Source organism: Sander vitreus, chromosome 1, assembly GCF_031162955.1.
Source record: "Sander vitreus isolate 19-12246 chromosome 1, sanVit1, whole genome shotgun sequence".
Classification (NCBI taxonomy): Eukaryota; Metazoa; Chordata; class Actinopteri; order Perciformes; family Percidae; genus Sander; species Sander vitreus.
The window spans coordinates 13,659,415-13,676,521 of NC_135855.1; the positions used below are offsets into that span (position 1 = coordinate 13,659,415).

Below are 17,107 nucleotides of genomic sequence, written 5' to 3' on the forward strand. Positions count from 1 at the left end.
TGAGAATGCCAGCCCAGTTTTTCAAATGTGTCCGCCCAGTAGCTTGTTTGAATTTGGTTGACCAATCACAGCAGAATCAGAAATCAGAGCAGACTTGGCTTTTCAGGGAAGAGCTCACACAGTGTTTCAGGTGGAGACGCTGCAGTGAAGGGCAGTATGAGATGTTTTTTGAACATCAAAGCATGTAAACCTGTTCTAGAAAATCCCAAGAGTACAACAATGACACTGAAAAGGAGCATAATAGGGGCTCTTTAAGACCTTGACTTGCATGCAACAGGACAACAACACATAGTCCTGCAATTCTTGAAAGGATGTTGGGAAGGTGACATGCTGATGTAGAAAGGTAGAGTCTCCTGTAGCCTTCCAGTAGCCCCCTGTTTTTCTGTCTTACTAGGCAGTGACATTTTTCAAATTAGAAAGTATTCCTTTATTGAAAGAAGAGCAAAAAACGGCACTGGAGGCTTTTCTCGGAGGAAAAGATGTTTTTGCTCTTCTCCCGACTGGTTTCGGCAAGGGTTTGATATATCGTTGATCTGATTGGTTGATTTGGCCCGTCTATCACCAACATAGGTGGTGATAGACAGATGGTTTATCCAATCAGCTAACCAGTATTTTCGCCCCTTCCCAAAAGTTCTCCAACGGAAAGTTCCCAGATGGATATGCCGAGCAAATCCATCTGGCGGAGTCAGGTTACAAAATACACGCACATACATAGCATGAACAATACACATAAATGAATGTGTGTTGTCGAGGGCCGACGTCCCCAAGCAATTAGGAGCGGCAGCCCTCCAGTTCCCAAGCCAAGTCCACACGGACTGAGCTACTACCGCCTCTTAATACTACTTCATGAGCTACTTAATAGTAACTACTCATGCTACAGTCAGAATCAATGCAGTCTTGAGGCTTGTGTTTGACAAGTAAGCAATGTTCAGCACTGCAAACCCCACCCGGACAGCTCCAGGGATATCAGAAAATACTTTTTACGTTTTTGTGATTGAAATGCAAGTTAACATCGCGAAGCAGTTCCTGCATTCCTGGAAAAGTTCAAGCAATCTTGCGGTCATGTCAGCAACACAGTAAACATCAACATACATAAGGTTTTGTCCTGTTGTTTCTCCATTTAATGTTCATGTGAATAAATGCATTTATGTCACAATTATGTCACAGTTTGAGATACTTTATGTTAATTTACTGAATACTTAAGTTCACTTTTCTGAACTGTGTTGCCACCACATGTGCTATGCTGACAGAAATTCACCTTGATTTCTTGAAGGCAGTTTTCAGTATTGACTGAGGGACAAGATACACTCAAAACATTAGTTAAGCTGTTACAGTAATCCGACCTGAATCCACAGTGGTTCCATGGTGGGCCCAGGAGACGTCAGGTTCTCCAGGTGTCCTGTCCTCTCGTAGGTGAATACTGTCCCGGCTGCCTTGTACTCTCCATTCCACTGGATCGTCCAGCCACCATTCAGAAAATACTTGTTGGGGTTGTCACTTCGCAGCGCCAAGAAATTCCCGGCTTCCGCCATTTCCTCAATACGGATGTTCCAGGCTCTCTCTGGGATCAGTCCAATGTCTACATAGCCTAAAGGATATTACATTTTTTTTAGTAAGTGAAATTTAAATATCCTGATGTACAGCTAACAAATAGTAGAGAAGACAGAGGAGACAACCTTGGAGAGCTTTAGGCTTTTACAAAAAGGAAAAGGGGAGTGAGTAAGTTTGTTTTAAATTGTCATCAATGTCAAAATATCTTCCACAAAGAGATCTATTGCTAAACCACAATTTTTAAGAAACATACCAAGTCCTTCAGTCTCCTCAAAGGTTCTCCTCACAGTTGTACAGGTGGAGCCGTTGCCATGACAAACCCCACAGCGATCCTCTACAGCAGTGGAGTCAATCACATAGTCACAGCCTAAATTCTGCGACACACAAAACAAACTTCACAATGCATTCTAGAATATGATATACAGTGATTACACAACAAAAGCAAAACTACACAACAGGCATTATGCTGCAATTTAGGGACTCAATATCTCTTTAGATCAAATCCAAATGTTCTGATCCATCATCCACATAGAGACTTGATAAGCAAGATCTGTTCATGCGTACATCACTTTATAAAGCCACAAAAACAGCACAGAACACAACCCTGCCTTAGCTTACTGCACCTCATGTGCCCTTGATTTGTTCAGATAAGGCAAGTGATGAAGATCCCAGTAATCCTTAATATTGTTCTGTGCTGTTTTATTATTAATGTCAACCCACACTGTGCTGCTGCTGCTCACACCTTGTGCAGTTAAAGGCACAATATGTAATCCAAATAAACAAAAGGCTAGTCCCACAAGACCATAATTCGACACATAGGATGGGAACATGCGGCACTCTCAAAATGATTGACAGAACTAGGACGAGACAACAACTAAAACCACATTATTTTTGTTTTCTTAAACATTTTTTTAAGTAGGCCTATATTTTTTTAGGACGATTAATAGCATGCTGAGTCCTAAAACCCTGAATTGAGTAAGCATTTTTGCACTTCCGGTTCCTTTGTCTCTAAGTTAATAGGTTTTTTGAATGGGGTTTTTGGTTAGATGCCTGAAATAACGTTTGCAGTTAACACAAGCTTAAGAGATTTTCAAATTCTACAACATAAAATCATCGGTCACACCCCACATGTAAATTTCTAAGCTTGTAATTGTATTCAAAAAGACTTTGTTGCTAATAAGTGGCTAAATGAGACTACAAACATCATCATGCTGGACACACAAAACCAGTTGGAAGCCAGTGGAAGCTAATAGTGGTGACGGAGTCATGCGATCGTGGTTCAGTTTTTTTATAGCCTACAGTTAGCTTTTTACTTCGGTGATTGCATTTACGCTTCAAAAACATAAAAGTGGTGTTCGTTTGCGAAGATTGTCTTGCTGAAGAAAAGTGTAAGTATCATAAACGTTTTTTGCTTATTTTCTGCAATAATCCAATAGCAAATTAAATAATTTCATTGGCTTTTTGTTAAGGGAACTAGGGGGAACTTCCCTGCATCATCCCTGCAACATTCTATTGAGAAACACTGATTTGGCCTTTAATGTTACGACAGCCCTTCAAAACAGAAAATGGTTTCCAGGTAAATGGGAAAACATGTGGCTTCCTGACAAAAATGTCACAAAATGTCACAAAATCAGAGCCACAGAGTCTTTGATTGCTGTCCACTCAGTATCCAAACAATGTCTGTATCAGTGACTGGCATTTTGGCCCAGGGTGAAAAGCAAGAGCAGAGAGATAACAGCCACAGCGTTTTTTCTATCAACAAGCTCATTTTCACGGAAAATGTCAAATGTACAACAGTGGCCTGCAGAGAAAACAAAGTAAGGGTCAACTAAATATACTGCATGACATCTAACTAACACTAACAAACTAACAGAGCAGCAAGCATGGAAATGAATGAGAAATACAATAATGGAATTATTAATGAATGTTGTTTTGAAATCGAGAGAGGAAACAGATTAAACACTGAAGAAGAGACAATAAAACATATTTGTTAGAGGATATGTGGCATAGTAGGTACAGTGTTGATACCTTACAGATGCCATTGACACACATATCTCTGCTTTTGTTGCCTTCATAACATGGTGTCCCATCAGTGACGGCGTCCTGCATCTTATCAGAAAAATGTTCATTCAGTGGACGGCAGTGCAGTTCACAAGGGCTGACTGAAAGAGGTTTAGGAAAGACACAAAGTTATGATGAATACTGTAACAACCAAAGGTGCTTCTCGTTTGAGTTTGCCTAAACACCATCACAGCCTGAACTAAGTTTAATCTGCTGACCTCTGTTGACGACTGCTTCCCACTTGTAGAACTTTCCCTTGTATGGTTTGTTGTTGAATTGACTACACTGGGTGTCTCTGAAGGTGGGCAGGTCATGAAGACACGGTGTGGTGTTGCAGATCTTGTACCTCCGTCTCTCTCCCAAACAGTACTTCCCTCTGTGCTTAGGACTGTGAGATAATCAAAGATGTTATTTCAGTGCCACTTTTGGACTTCAATGTTCAAAACTTTGTGATACGGTGGAAAAAGGTGGAGTAAAGAGGAGACCCTTTAGAAGCTTTAGATATGTATTTTAATTTTGTGCATAAAAACCTTTGGTTCAACAAATAAAAACTTGTCATTTGTTTTGCAAACACATGCGCTGATTCTGTGATATGTGATGTATTTGCTAATTAATTCAACCTTTATTTAAACCTTAAGGAATCATTTTTAATGATGTAGAGAGTAAAATAACCAAATACGCATGCACGCACACTGTCTCACACACACACACACACACACACACACACACACACACACACACACAAATTAACAAGAAAACAAACAACAGGACAACAACAGAACACAGTTAAAAACAGTTTGCAATCATGGTTTTAAATTGACCTACTGTATAGGTACACGTGTGTTAAGTCTTAAGTGTGTTGTAAAATGTTCTAAGTGTGTGGAGCACAAAAACTACTTTTTCTCACTTTTCTTTTCTTTTTTTCTCACTTATATCATTTTGCTTATTGTTTGTGAGTACCACCTGCTTTGAATGTTATCAGCCGATTAAATGCATTATCAGTTGTTTATCACTACCATAGTAAGGCCCAACTGTACCTCCGAGTTGGCTCAGTAGGCCATTAACATCTATTGGTAAGCTTTTTCACCTACTGTATCTGCATCAATATTAAACAGTCAGAGCAAAAGCTTGACCGCAGCGCTGTAAGATGACTAGTATGAAGAGCAACAATGGTAGGGAGCACATGGGAGAAGTTAGCCTTCAGGGGTTTCTGCCAGAAGGGGTCTTAAAGTGTTTTAACCCAAACCACAATCGTTCCCTAAAACTAACCAAGTAACATTACTTTTGTTCGAGTCAAGAGACTCCCAGAGAGTTCAAAAGTTCCGCTGTGGGTCCTGACGAGTGACCATTACCATGTAAATAGATGATAGCTGCCTTCTGAACCTACTAGTAGGTGTAGCAGTCCCCTTTCAACCCATATCTATGAGACGGATAACCTCTAATAACACCTATTCTATGGAGTAATAACATTGAAACAGGTGCACCCTGCAGATTACATAATAGCTACTGTCTCTCACCAGACAAATACATTTCAAATGTATAAATTAAGTTAATGAAAGGCGCATTGCCTTGCATTATCCAAATGCCAATCATTATCTGTCCATGTATTGCCCAAAATGGCTTATCTCTCCATGTTCATACAAAGAGACTACATTACACATTACAGACGGAAAATGTACCTTCTAAGTAAAGTTAAAAAGCCTTTTACCCATGGCTCTACAACTGAGATGTCATGTTATGTTTAGTGGATATTAAAGGGATTTTATTAACTCATAATTAAGCCTTATTTTTCCCAGACAAAGGATTACAATATTAATTTAATTGTAAAACAACAAAAAATAACATTTTAAAGTATTTTTGGCTGAAAAGTAAAACTTACACTGGGTTATCACAGTCTCTTTGGGCGCTCTGGACTCCAGCCCCACACGTCCTCGAACAGCCTGACCACTCGCTCCACGATGCCCAGCCACCATTTACACTGTCTGGCTGGAATCCAGCTGCCACACACTCTCCACTGAGACACCACTTGTAAAAACAAAACCAGCAAAGTTTACATCATTAGATAAATGAACACATAATGTAAGCATCCTGTTCTTACTTGTTCCTATGAATGTAGCATTGTCGTTATAGCTGAGACCCATCCACTTTAAGGTTTGCATGCAACATGCTGTCTGCTATACAGACAGAACCGTTTTTACTCTATTCTGACACATTACATCTCTCTAAATATCACTACATGTTTATTTTGTCTTTGCACTTTTTATGCGAGCTGAGAAGATATTGTTTAGGTTTTATAAGGTTCATTTTATTGTCTTTCTTTTTTGAACAAAAAGCAATTTTAATCGCACTAATGTAGTCAGTACATTTTAAAACCAGCTGGGTTTCCTGCAGTGTTCTGTAGTGGAGGTGGGCCATCTCACTTGAAACAAAATCCATCTCTGTTAACATCATAAAAATGACTTAATACAGTATGAAATGAAACATTAATTCTAGGAAAATGAGGGGAGGTTGCTGCTACACACAACAAATGGCAACTATTTAATGAGTGTAACTTTTGTTTTGTCATTGATAAAATGAATCACGAGACGTAAGGTCAGGATACGGGTGACATACTGTAGAACCTCTAATAAACAATTTCCTACGGGAAATCCAGAATAGCTTTAAAGCAACATTACTTAGCTTAAATGAATGTCAATTTAGTTTATGGTGTTTCGGTAGTTGCATATTTCATTCTGCCTAACTGCTGCCACGAAGCATCTAATTCAAGTTCAAGTTCTTTACTGCCAGATGCACAAAAATACCGGTAAATGCCTCCAACAACGCCCATTTACATAGTCAACAATAAATACTGCAAACAGGAAAGACTCATGAACTAAAGCCCATCCCTTTAGAAATCAAACACTTGACGGTTGTCAACAACAAAATCAGCATTCTCATCATAATGCCCATTTCTCATTCCTTTCATGCTCATGAAATGAAAGACTCACCTTGTCCTCTCCACAACTGGTCCCATCTACAGCCCCATCCAGCTTTGAGTGGCAGGTTGTTCCCACAGTGCACCATAGAGTGCTGCACACATTCTAGGAAAGCAGAGCGCGATTACTGACTTACTACCACAACGTGTTGCATTTTAAACATGCTGCTGTTTACTATTCATTTATTTTATTGGACACAAGCAGATATCCAGTATGAAAGCAAGCAATGCCCTTTTACCATTTGAATATAAATGGGCATTTATTAAATGTAGTTTAGATCTGCACTATACAGGTTTGTCTCATTTTCTTGTCTGTCAATACAGGCTTTTGCCCAATGGTTTACTTACAGTATTTGTCTGACTAAATTGCCTGCATTCAGCAGTTCCACTGGAGTTCAGGTACAACAAGATGTATTTAATATTGATGGATGAAGCATACCCTCACTTGATAAGCCTGTTTGTTCTTGTCCTGTGTGATAAGACGTGTCATCTCTTCAAATACAGTAGATCAGATAAAGATTAGAGACAGGAGCTATGCAGCAAGACTGTTGACAGGCCCATCTCCCAGAAAACCATCGCTGTCTGTATGATGTTCTTTGTGAAATAATAGCTTTAGACAGTATGCACAGAATTCTTAGCATTCATCCTGGTATCCAGTAGCTCTTAGTGTTGTGCATCATGTTCTACAGTACAACAGTAATGATTTTTAAAAACGTTTCTGTGTAAAATGCACACTCAAATTTACACTTTACAGCAGCAGTTAAACATTTAGAGAAACTGAGAGTTACATGAGAAGATCAATACCACTCTCATATCTGTACATACGTAAATATGAAACTACAGCCAGAAGCCAATTACTTTAGTTTAGACTAGAAACAGGGGGGAACAGCTAGCCCAGCTCTGTCCAAAGGTTAAAAAAAATGTCTGCCTTTTGGTATCTTTCAAGAGTCAGGCTCGCTGTTTCCCCCTGCGTTCAGTTTTTATGCTAAGCTAAGCTAACCGTCTCCTTGCTCCGAACTCATACAGCTTCCTATTTACAATACAGTACAGATATGAGAGTGGTATCAATCTTCTCATCTAACGCTTGTTCCGAAAGTGAATAACCATATTTCACTACGTTAAATAGAACGGTCACATGATTACGGTCACACGACTAAACCGCTACCGTGCAGCAGTAAATAGAACGGTCGTATGTATCAAAGGAATCTTTGGAAATGGACCTATATAATGTTGTTTAGGTATGAGGATGTATTGGCTGTCTAATTGGTGATGTTTTCCTCATTAGATTGTGTTTTGTCTGTTTGCATGTGCTTTCTTTGGTTGCAGTGCATCAAGTTCTCAGTGCCACCGTGAAAAGCAACATCAGCTCATTGAGAATGTAAAAGGAACCTTTTCAGCCAACAGTCTGGCTTTTATTTGCAACAATAATGAATCAAAAGACCAATAAAAAGCTTTTTCCAAAAGTGGTTAAAAACAAAAGGTCAAATGTAATGTTTATAAAGGAGTTCCTTGGCTGATCACTGCAATTGCCGGAGTTTCTGTTGCTCGACATTTATGATGAATGTGTTTGCATGTGGCCTTAATCATCATACTGCAGATTAGGATGATTTTTGAGATTTAAGCATTTGAACGTTCAGAATGCAATAATCAACAGTGATCTGTGAGAAATATTTAGCTTCCTTTCCAATTAATAATCTCCTTAAACTAATGTCTGTGACTGAAAACAAAGATAAAAGCTGGGCAAGGCATACAGTATTGATTCTCAATGTAGAGAATAAACTTCCAAAAAGAAATGGAAAGGTCTCAGTGACTGGTCATTACACTCCACGGGAATTCTGAAAGCTTCTTAGAAAACAGATCTGTAGAGCTCACAACCTGGTTCTGATTCTCACTGGCCTTCCAGATGCCTAGATGAGCAACCCATGTCAGAGGGGTTTTATTAGGACATCCTGACGTCCTCCTCTGGTTGCGTCTCAAACAAAAACGAACAAATCAATTAACAAATTCAATAACCCCCTTTGACAAAACAACCAGATGTACCAATGACTCATGGCTACTCATTCAGAAGGCTATTGTCAATGTACCCTTCATGTTCAAGCACTATGTGAAACATGGCACAATAGCAGTACTCGATAGGTCAGAATTACCAACAGTCTCTGACATTGGACAGTAAATTGGTGCGTGCTGTCTGAATAGAGAGACACATGTTATTCTATGTCATTTCTGTTCAGTATCCACAGAAGTAACTGCATCCCTATGGTTGCACTACAATTTCAAACTCAAGAGTAAGCAAAGCAGACAACATTTTTGAGATAAGAAATTACAAACTCTACAAAATCAACGAGTCAACAAGTTTTTGCAACAAAGTTGAAGTGGAATACAATTCAATGCAAAAGTAAACATTTTATTTGTTCAGAAAGCACACAAATAAAACAATTCTTTAAAAAGGCAAAGGTGTTTTCTTCTGCATTCATGTGCCTTTCTACTTTTCCTTTGTTGAATATTTAGGGCCACTTTTATGATGAACCAATGAAAGCATCAAACCAGTCACATTTATTTAAAAGGTACTCTAAGTGAGGTCACGCGTTTTTTAGGCTACAACATTTTTTGTCACATACAGCAAACATCTCCTCACTATCTGCGGGATGCCGGTCCCCTAAACACACTGTAAAAAAAATGCGGCCTCTGTAGACAGCCCAGGCTCCACACACGCCAACAAAAACAAACTGTGCCAACCTGGACCATGCAAACATACACAAACCGTGTTCCGGCGTTCAGCCAATAACGGACAAGAAGGATTTGGGGGGTTGGGGTGGGATAGTGCGCTGAAGCACAGAAGGGAGGGAACGGGATGAGGAGGAGGGAGGAGCGAGCTAGTCTCCGTTTTGTTTGAAAATACGAATGAACGTCAGCAAGAAGTAATGTCACCCAACATCGCTTAGAGCACCTTTAATCAAGCTGCAGCAGAAACAGCGGAATTGGGGCAGCAGAGGCTGAAGAGCAGCACTGTGCGACTGAGCCGTTAAGCTATTAACAGGACATAATCATCCAATCATCAAATCAGTAACAGATGTTAGTCAAGCTTGGTATCTATGTATTCCGCTACAAATTATTTTTTAGATTTAAACTGGGAAAAAAAACAACCGTCAATTGAATAAAAGTAGGTGTAAAAGCAACATTTACACAACAAATTAATGACTTTAGAATGAAGTGAGGTAGACAGAGTAAAATACTCTGCACCCTAAATGTAATGACATTTGTTTCAATTGAAAATTCTTTCCACCTTAAAGATGTCCTATTTATTTAACAATCTGCTCATCAGATCAATGATGTCTGTGATAATGTGATTAATAATGTCCCGTGGTGCCATCAAAGAGAAAAGAAAACGAATGGCGGTCTCCATTTTGTATTTCATGCACTACTAGCATGCACATGAGGACTCACATTTACTGTATGTATGTGCAGGAGCATACGGTCGACGAGACACACATTCCTGCTGACTGCAGGAAATATGAAGGTAAAAAAGAGGTGGTGTCTATCAAATGACTTAATGATTCGGTTTAATGAAGATAGAGGACTGCTAGCTAATAAATAAATAAATAAATGGCACATTCAGCACATCACTTAGGCCGTACACACCATTGCAACACACACTAAATGATAACACAACTATGTTTGTTTACAAGAAAACTCCACCATGTCCCATTTAAACTTCAGGGTTGGTAACCATGCTATAAAAAAAAAAAAAAAAGCACTACTTAACATTTTAGCTCAAGAAGCTAGGTGACTGGGAATTCATTTGTGACTGGACTGGATTTGCTTGAATGGTGTGGTAAATCTGTATACATCCCAAAGTTGTTTTTCTATCCTGGGGGGTGCTTGTAAAAAATTGCACAGAAGTTATATTTATAGAGACACTATGTTGTTACTCTGAGGAATTACATTGCCGGTGGAAAAATGCACGTGTGTGGTCTCCATCTCTCCAATCTTTCACCACTCCTGTTGCTCTTGTCAGATATACTGTACATACATTATTGAGATCTGTTCCCAGCCATAATACACAGCAGTCTTCCAAACAGGCAGAAAGCTTTGAAAGCAGAGAGGATTTAATCAAATTCGCAATACATTTACTCAAACACACAGGAACAACTCCCCCAAAGGAGTCAATCTATCTATGCAAATCCTGTGTCAAAACCTGTGTGTATCGTTTCTATACTTCAAACACACCAAGTGTATGAGATTCTTCAGCAGTAAGCTTGAATACTGAGACTGCTTCAAGCCTGGTTAATCATCGGCTTGTTAATCTTCCCAAAATTTCAAACCAGTCAACCAGTATAATGCCTCATGCAATGCATGACCCATGCTACTGCGACTACTTACACAGTAAGATGAGCGTTTTGCTGATGCAGTGAGTTTAAATCCAGCTCATGTCATAATTCTAGGATTGATGAATGCAGAGAGGGGAGTTTCCTGTGCTAAAAAGAGATAGCAGTTCTTCTAGACCATGCCGAGGTGCTTACAGTTACAGTACAGAAAATAAAACCAGTTGGCTGTTAAAAAAAACATATGGGGCCCTTGTACGCTCCATCAGACCTGCATGTCAAATGGTTTAATAGCCTCTGAAACCCCCTCCCTCAACAGCCCTGACGTCAGATTAGGGAGGCTGTGTCCGACCATTTCTTCTTGCTCTCTGAAACCAACAAATGCGACATTCACACCCACTTCTTCCTTAAGCTTTCTTTTTTCATTCCGGACGCAACAATTTCTGTCACTTTTCATGTGAACAACTGAGTGAAACACAATGAATGTCTGCAATCTTTTATGCAGTAGCCTGCTGGGGAGCTGGGAGCACAGAGAGGGACAGGAAAAGGCTAAACAGACTGGTGAAGAGGGCTAGCTCTGTTTTGGTCTGCCCTCTGGACACCATAGAGGAGGTGGGGGAGAGGAGGATGTTAGCCAGGCTGGCATCAATCATGGGCAACACCTCCTCTCACCCCCTACATGAGACTGGGAGTTCCCTGAGCAGCTCCTTCAGCAGCAGACTGCTGCACCCTCAGTGCTACCGCAGGTCTTTCATTCCAGCAGCAGCAGCATCATAATGTAGCACTGCTAGCTGTTTCTGCAACATGAGCCATCACTGGACAATATCCTGCACTATGCTTATTTATTTATTTATTACTCTATGTCACCTCCAACTGTGCAATATGTCATTTCTATTCATCCGCACCTGTACTCATCTGTATATCTGTGTTTATATACTGTCTGTTTATTTAAGGGTGTTTATTGTGTAAATGTGTTTGTATTATTACTATTATTATTAGAACTAATTCAATTTTTTCTATTTCTTATAATACTTTCTGTATATTTTTTTCTCCTATGTCTATTTAATGTGTATTTGGGTTGAATGTGTTATTCTGATGATGTGTGTCCATTATTTTTTTTTTGAGCTGCTGTAGCACAGGAATTCACCCAGTGTGGGATTAATAAAGTCTATCTCATCTTCTTGTAATAGTTTTTAGCATAACCAGTTATTTCAGAACAAATGTAGGGTTTTTCGCATGATGACTCAATTTCAAAGTAATCTAATCTGTAATCTTCATTCAGTAATGTTTTTAAATTCTAGCTGTCAAAGGGTGCTCTTTTTTTAATAATTGAGTTAGAAAGACAGAAGAACATACTTAAATTATACTGACTATCACCTGTTCCCTTTATGGGGCTGTACACAATATGTTATAATATGCATTTTGATTTGCCAAGAATAGCCAAAGAAAAAAGTCTGATGTCGTGTTGACTGTTACACTGCATTTTAGCATTTATAATTATCCTGTTCTAACAAATGTCAAATGTCTGATAAGCCTATAACCTCAGTGATGTCCTACTGAAACTGGACTTTCTGAATGGTATTCATTTTCCATTTCTGGTACCTGTAAAAATGCATCCACAGGGGTCTTTTAAAACAATATTATTTAAGTATGATTCTCATCTAAATATGGCCTAAAACAGTGTTACAATTGTCTCTAAAAGTCAATGCTATGTACCATTCCTCTATGTCTAGTCAGGGATGATAAAAACAGTATAAGTTACATCTCAATGGTGAGACTGTGAGATGAGAGCATTACTGATAGATCTGACATTCAGGACATACTCAGCTGTTACGGTGACAAGCAACGGTGTGACCCTGTACAGGTCACGAGCAACTCAAGCCATTGTGTTATCAACTTTTTTGGTTCAGAATCCCAAAGATTCATCTGAATTAACATTCCTATAAGTTGCTAATTGCAGAATAGCACAGAGTATACATGTATACTTACTAAGGAGTATATTGTTGAGTTAATTGTTGTAAGGATGTAATTTCCACTGGAGAATGGGGTTTTCAAATTATTTTTTTCCTGCCCCTCACTTTTATTGTTTCACGTTGATTTTCTTTTAACATTGTCAGCTTACTGTCCTGCCATCATAATCCATAAGAGAGAAGAACTGAATCGAACTGATAAAAATGGTGATATACTCACGTCTAAGGTCATACTGTATATGCTGAAGTTATTGAGGCTGTATGCACCCTGAAAATTGTGTTGCTCTTTACTTGTGACATGTGCAATGACAATAAAGTTGAATCTAATCTAATCTAATCTAAAAAGAGTACCTGCTCCTAAAAGGATGTTAGACTAGACTAATCAGTTAAAGACAGTAAAGCACGGGGCTCTTTGTAGTAAAGATTATCTGTCGATAAAAAAAAAAAGATAACAGATATCTTAGTTACAACCAGATTGAGCTAGCAAAGCAGTGTTGCATTTATATGTGCCATATTTATTCATTTTGGGAAATCCACCATCTCTAAAAAGCTAACACTTAGCTTAAGTTGGCTAACTGACAAAACAGGACAAGACTGAATGACTGAGAATTGCCACACAATATAAATCCAGTTTGATTATAACTATTATTTAGTTTGTAACCGTTGTTGTATAATTCAACGTCATTATTGGCACGACAGTGATGAAGTCTCTTGGTTAATATTGCTTGATTCAAATACAATATCTATCCGAAACTAAAAAGGATTTCAAGTAGGTTTAGTGCATTCATTATTATACAGAGGTCTAGAGGAAGCATTGGTGTTGTGAATAATCTGGTACAATTATTAGATGCTAAGGAACGGCACACACTGTGCTAAAGACATAATGGGATGGGGGGAGGGGGGGAGGAGGTTGTGTGCATAAAAAGAAACATGTTGTTATGAGAGCTTCAAAAGTAGGTCACGTCAAATCAAAGGCAAACAGACGTTGTTGCAATACGTAGTAGGAAAAGACATATAAAATAGTAAATTTATATAAAAGAAAATAATAGAAAATAGCATGCAAGGACAAAAGTGTGCAGTACACAAGAGAATAGAAGAAAATGAGAAGGAGAATACAGGAGACCAGCATGCTTTCCACACAACTGTACATGGCTTTGTATGGATTTATTGTGATGTATTTGTTGTTATAGAGTCTTACATCCATGTCATCACAGAGGAGGGACCCAGATCCATACTGCATCCGACACTGATGAGCAGCGCTGTACAGAACCCCAGGAAGCACCGACGTCAGGGACAGCTTATCCTTCACCGGGGCATTGTCAAGGCACCAGCCCCAGCCGCGACTGTGGGAGTAGCAGGAGTGTATAAAGGTCTCTTTGTTATATACACACACACAGTACAATTGTACAACATTTGTATCAAAAATATGTTTCTACTCTTTCTGCAATTGGCTTTCAACTATGCATGACTTTCATAAAACACAGGGCTTTCATTCGGGGGAGCGGAGATCGCATCCCGGGGAAAACACAAGACTTTTCCCCAGGAGTATTTTAAGCCAAAACACTAGTCACCACATAAACTGAACTGTCGTCGCTGCATGATGCTCACTTTTTGTCGGCTAAAGTCAACTGCCTTGGCCTTTGGAAGGACCAACAGTGCCCTGTACCCGGCTCGAACCAGCTGGCAGTCGGCTAATTTCGTAGGATATCATACAAATTGGTGTGCATATGTTTTCCTACGATTTGAACACGAAATTAGTGCAGTAATCCTTAAACTAAATATCCCTAAGATTAGCTCTAGTACTGCATATTTACTAATTCAAAATTATTAAAAATCAACTCAGATCTTAAAGGTCCAATATGTAATATATTTACCGTAATAAATCCAAAAATGACCCCAATGCGTCATCATATTTTAAGGAAACATGCTAAATTGAAATTCTATCTTTTCTGACAACAATGCTAATGCCAGTATTTTGTCCTTTTGAAATTTCCGTTCCGTTTGTGTTTTGGCCTGTTTGTTGTTATCAACTGCCCAGTTTGACAGCCAGGCCGTGTTGCCAGATATACCTGTAAAAACATAAACCCAGCACGCTACAGCTGTAACGTTAGTACAGCCATGAAAGCAGCAAACAAACGAACAGGATCAATGGAGATAGATTCTACCCGACCTAAAAAAAAGACAGTTGCATGACCAGATACGTAAAAAAACCCGGGTAAATATTGGAGATGTATTTGAAAGATGGAGACAGCTTAGAGGCCAAAAGGACGGCAAGTTGGCCAATTTCCTCCTGAACAGGTAAGCATTATCTTCAGGCTAATTTATCATGGCAACAAGGGACGGCCATTTTATGTCATTTCAACATTCGTGTACTCACATTGAATTATAAAGCGTACCTGAGTTGGTTACTCGCAAAAACAAATTGAGACACAGCCAGTAAAGTGATCCCGACTGGTCTGTCAGTCGGTTACAGAGCTCCATGTGAGCACAGGCTTTTATGACTGTCAATATAGCCAACATCTAACGTTAGCTACTCCGCTCTGCTGTGGAGTAATGTCTGCCTATGTGAGACAAGCATCTAGCAACATTGTTGTGGATCCTGCGGTCTCAGCCTGGCAAACACCGTGAACTTCGAGTCTGGGGAGGAGGGGGCGGGGTAAACGACTCTCTCAAGTATTTTGAATTTGTAATGCAGTAACTATTTTAAACACTAGCTGTCAGTATTACATATTGCACCTTTAAGACAAAAATACAGGAAAGGCGATGAGCTTTAAATTGGTGATAGAATGATTATATAGGGTATTTCACACTGTTCCTTAAGGTATCCTAATAGGGTATGTAACATTGGTTGGGCTGAAAATTGTATTAGGCCCTTAACTACCCTGTGAATATGGCTCTATTTGGAACAAGAGCTTTTCTTCCAAATATGGTATGCTCATGAATATTTAGATGAGCTGCGCGCTGATTGGTTTGAGCGAACCCCACAGAAACGAAGACGAGACAGCAGGTCTCATATTTCAGACACTGCAAAGTTATTAAATTCACTTTATTATGCGAGAAATCAACTATATAAAGCTCAAATACGTGTCGGACTTTAGGAGCTCCACACAGTCTGACGAGAAAACGGCAACCTCCATACCCAGTGAAAGTCACTGTTTCTCGGCTACTGGACTACTGGGACTCGGGGCTCCGCGGAGCTGGCTGGCTGCCAGCTGCCGGCATACTAGAGTATATTTAGTTTGAATTTCGTCACGCCACTTATAGAACATATACCCCAAGGTCTTATAAAGCTAACAATGGTGTCCGATTTCAATTTAATGCATTTTTGTAAACATTAGGGATTTTGTTAGCTGCTACTGTCCCTTCAATCCTATGTGTACAGATTTGCGGCTAGTTAGCTTCACTTTCGGCATAATTAAAGTATATTTACAGTTTGAATTTCGTCACGCCACTTAAATAACATCTACCCCAAGGTCTTATAAAGCTAACTATGGTGTCCGATTTCAATTTAATGCATTGTTGTGAACATTGGGGATTTCGTTAGCTGCTACTGTCCTTTCAAGCCTATGTTTACAGATCGCGGCTAGTTAGCTTCACTTTCGGCATAATTAAAGTATATTTACAGTTTGAATTTTGTCACGCCACTTATATAACATCTACCCCAAGGTCTTATAAAGCTAACTATGGTGTTTGATTTCAATTTAATGCATTTTTGTGAACATTAGGGATTTCATTAGCTGCTACTGTCCTTTCAATCCTATGAATCGCAGCTAGCTGCAGGCCCTGGAGCTCTATCAGGGCCTCTGCATTTTGTAGTCCAGTAACCCAAAACCGGTGACGAGCGAGCCGGAGTCTATGAAGCAGGACACGCCGGGCGGCAAGGCAGCACCGACGCTGTCACGTAGCCTGCTGAGCTCCTGCTGAACTGCGACACAAAGTCGGACAAAATTTGCAATTAGCCATCAATTTTCGTAAAACGGCCCATATTTGACCTCTACATAGTTGATTTCTCGCATAAAAAAGTCTCAGAAGTGAATTGAGTAATTAAATAGCGGACCTCTGGAGATCTGCATGACCTAGCTAGATTCAGAAGACTAAGCTCACCTCAGGTCAGTGGTGTAGCCTATGCAAATGTTGGGGCGTGACAAAGACTAGGAGTTGGGATGCTGATGTCAGCTTCCAGCTTTGTTGAGATTCGCCCGTTTTCAGCGGCAGTTTCGAAATGTGAG

The 17,107-nt window shown here is 39.5% G+C and overlaps 1 protein-coding gene across 1 annotated transcript in view; it reads right to left on the bottom strand.

Annotated features, from left to right (window-relative positions):
* adamts7 (a disintegrin-like and metallopeptidase (reprolysin type) with thrombospondin type 1 motif, 7) overlaps nucleotides 1-17,107 on the bottom strand; it is a 77,260-nt gene that overhangs the window by 28,574 nt on the left and 31,579 nt on the right. Inside the window, exons 9-15 of the mRNA XM_078271998.1 lie at nucleotides 14,077-14,221; nucleotides 6,600-6,692; nucleotides 5,492-5,637; nucleotides 3,831-4,000; nucleotides 3,580-3,713; nucleotides 1,805-1,925; nucleotides 1,344-1,588 (exon numbers count right to left, since the gene is read on the bottom strand). Coding sequence (XP_078128124.1) covers nucleotides 1,344-1,588; nucleotides 1,805-1,925; nucleotides 3,580-3,713; nucleotides 3,831-4,000; nucleotides 5,492-5,637; nucleotides 6,600-6,692; nucleotides 14,077-14,221 — 1,054 coding nt within the window. The remainder of the gene's footprint in view (nucleotides 1-1,343; nucleotides 1,589-1,804; nucleotides 1,926-3,579; nucleotides 3,714-3,830; nucleotides 4,001-5,491; nucleotides 5,638-6,599; nucleotides 6,693-14,076; nucleotides 14,222-17,107) is intronic.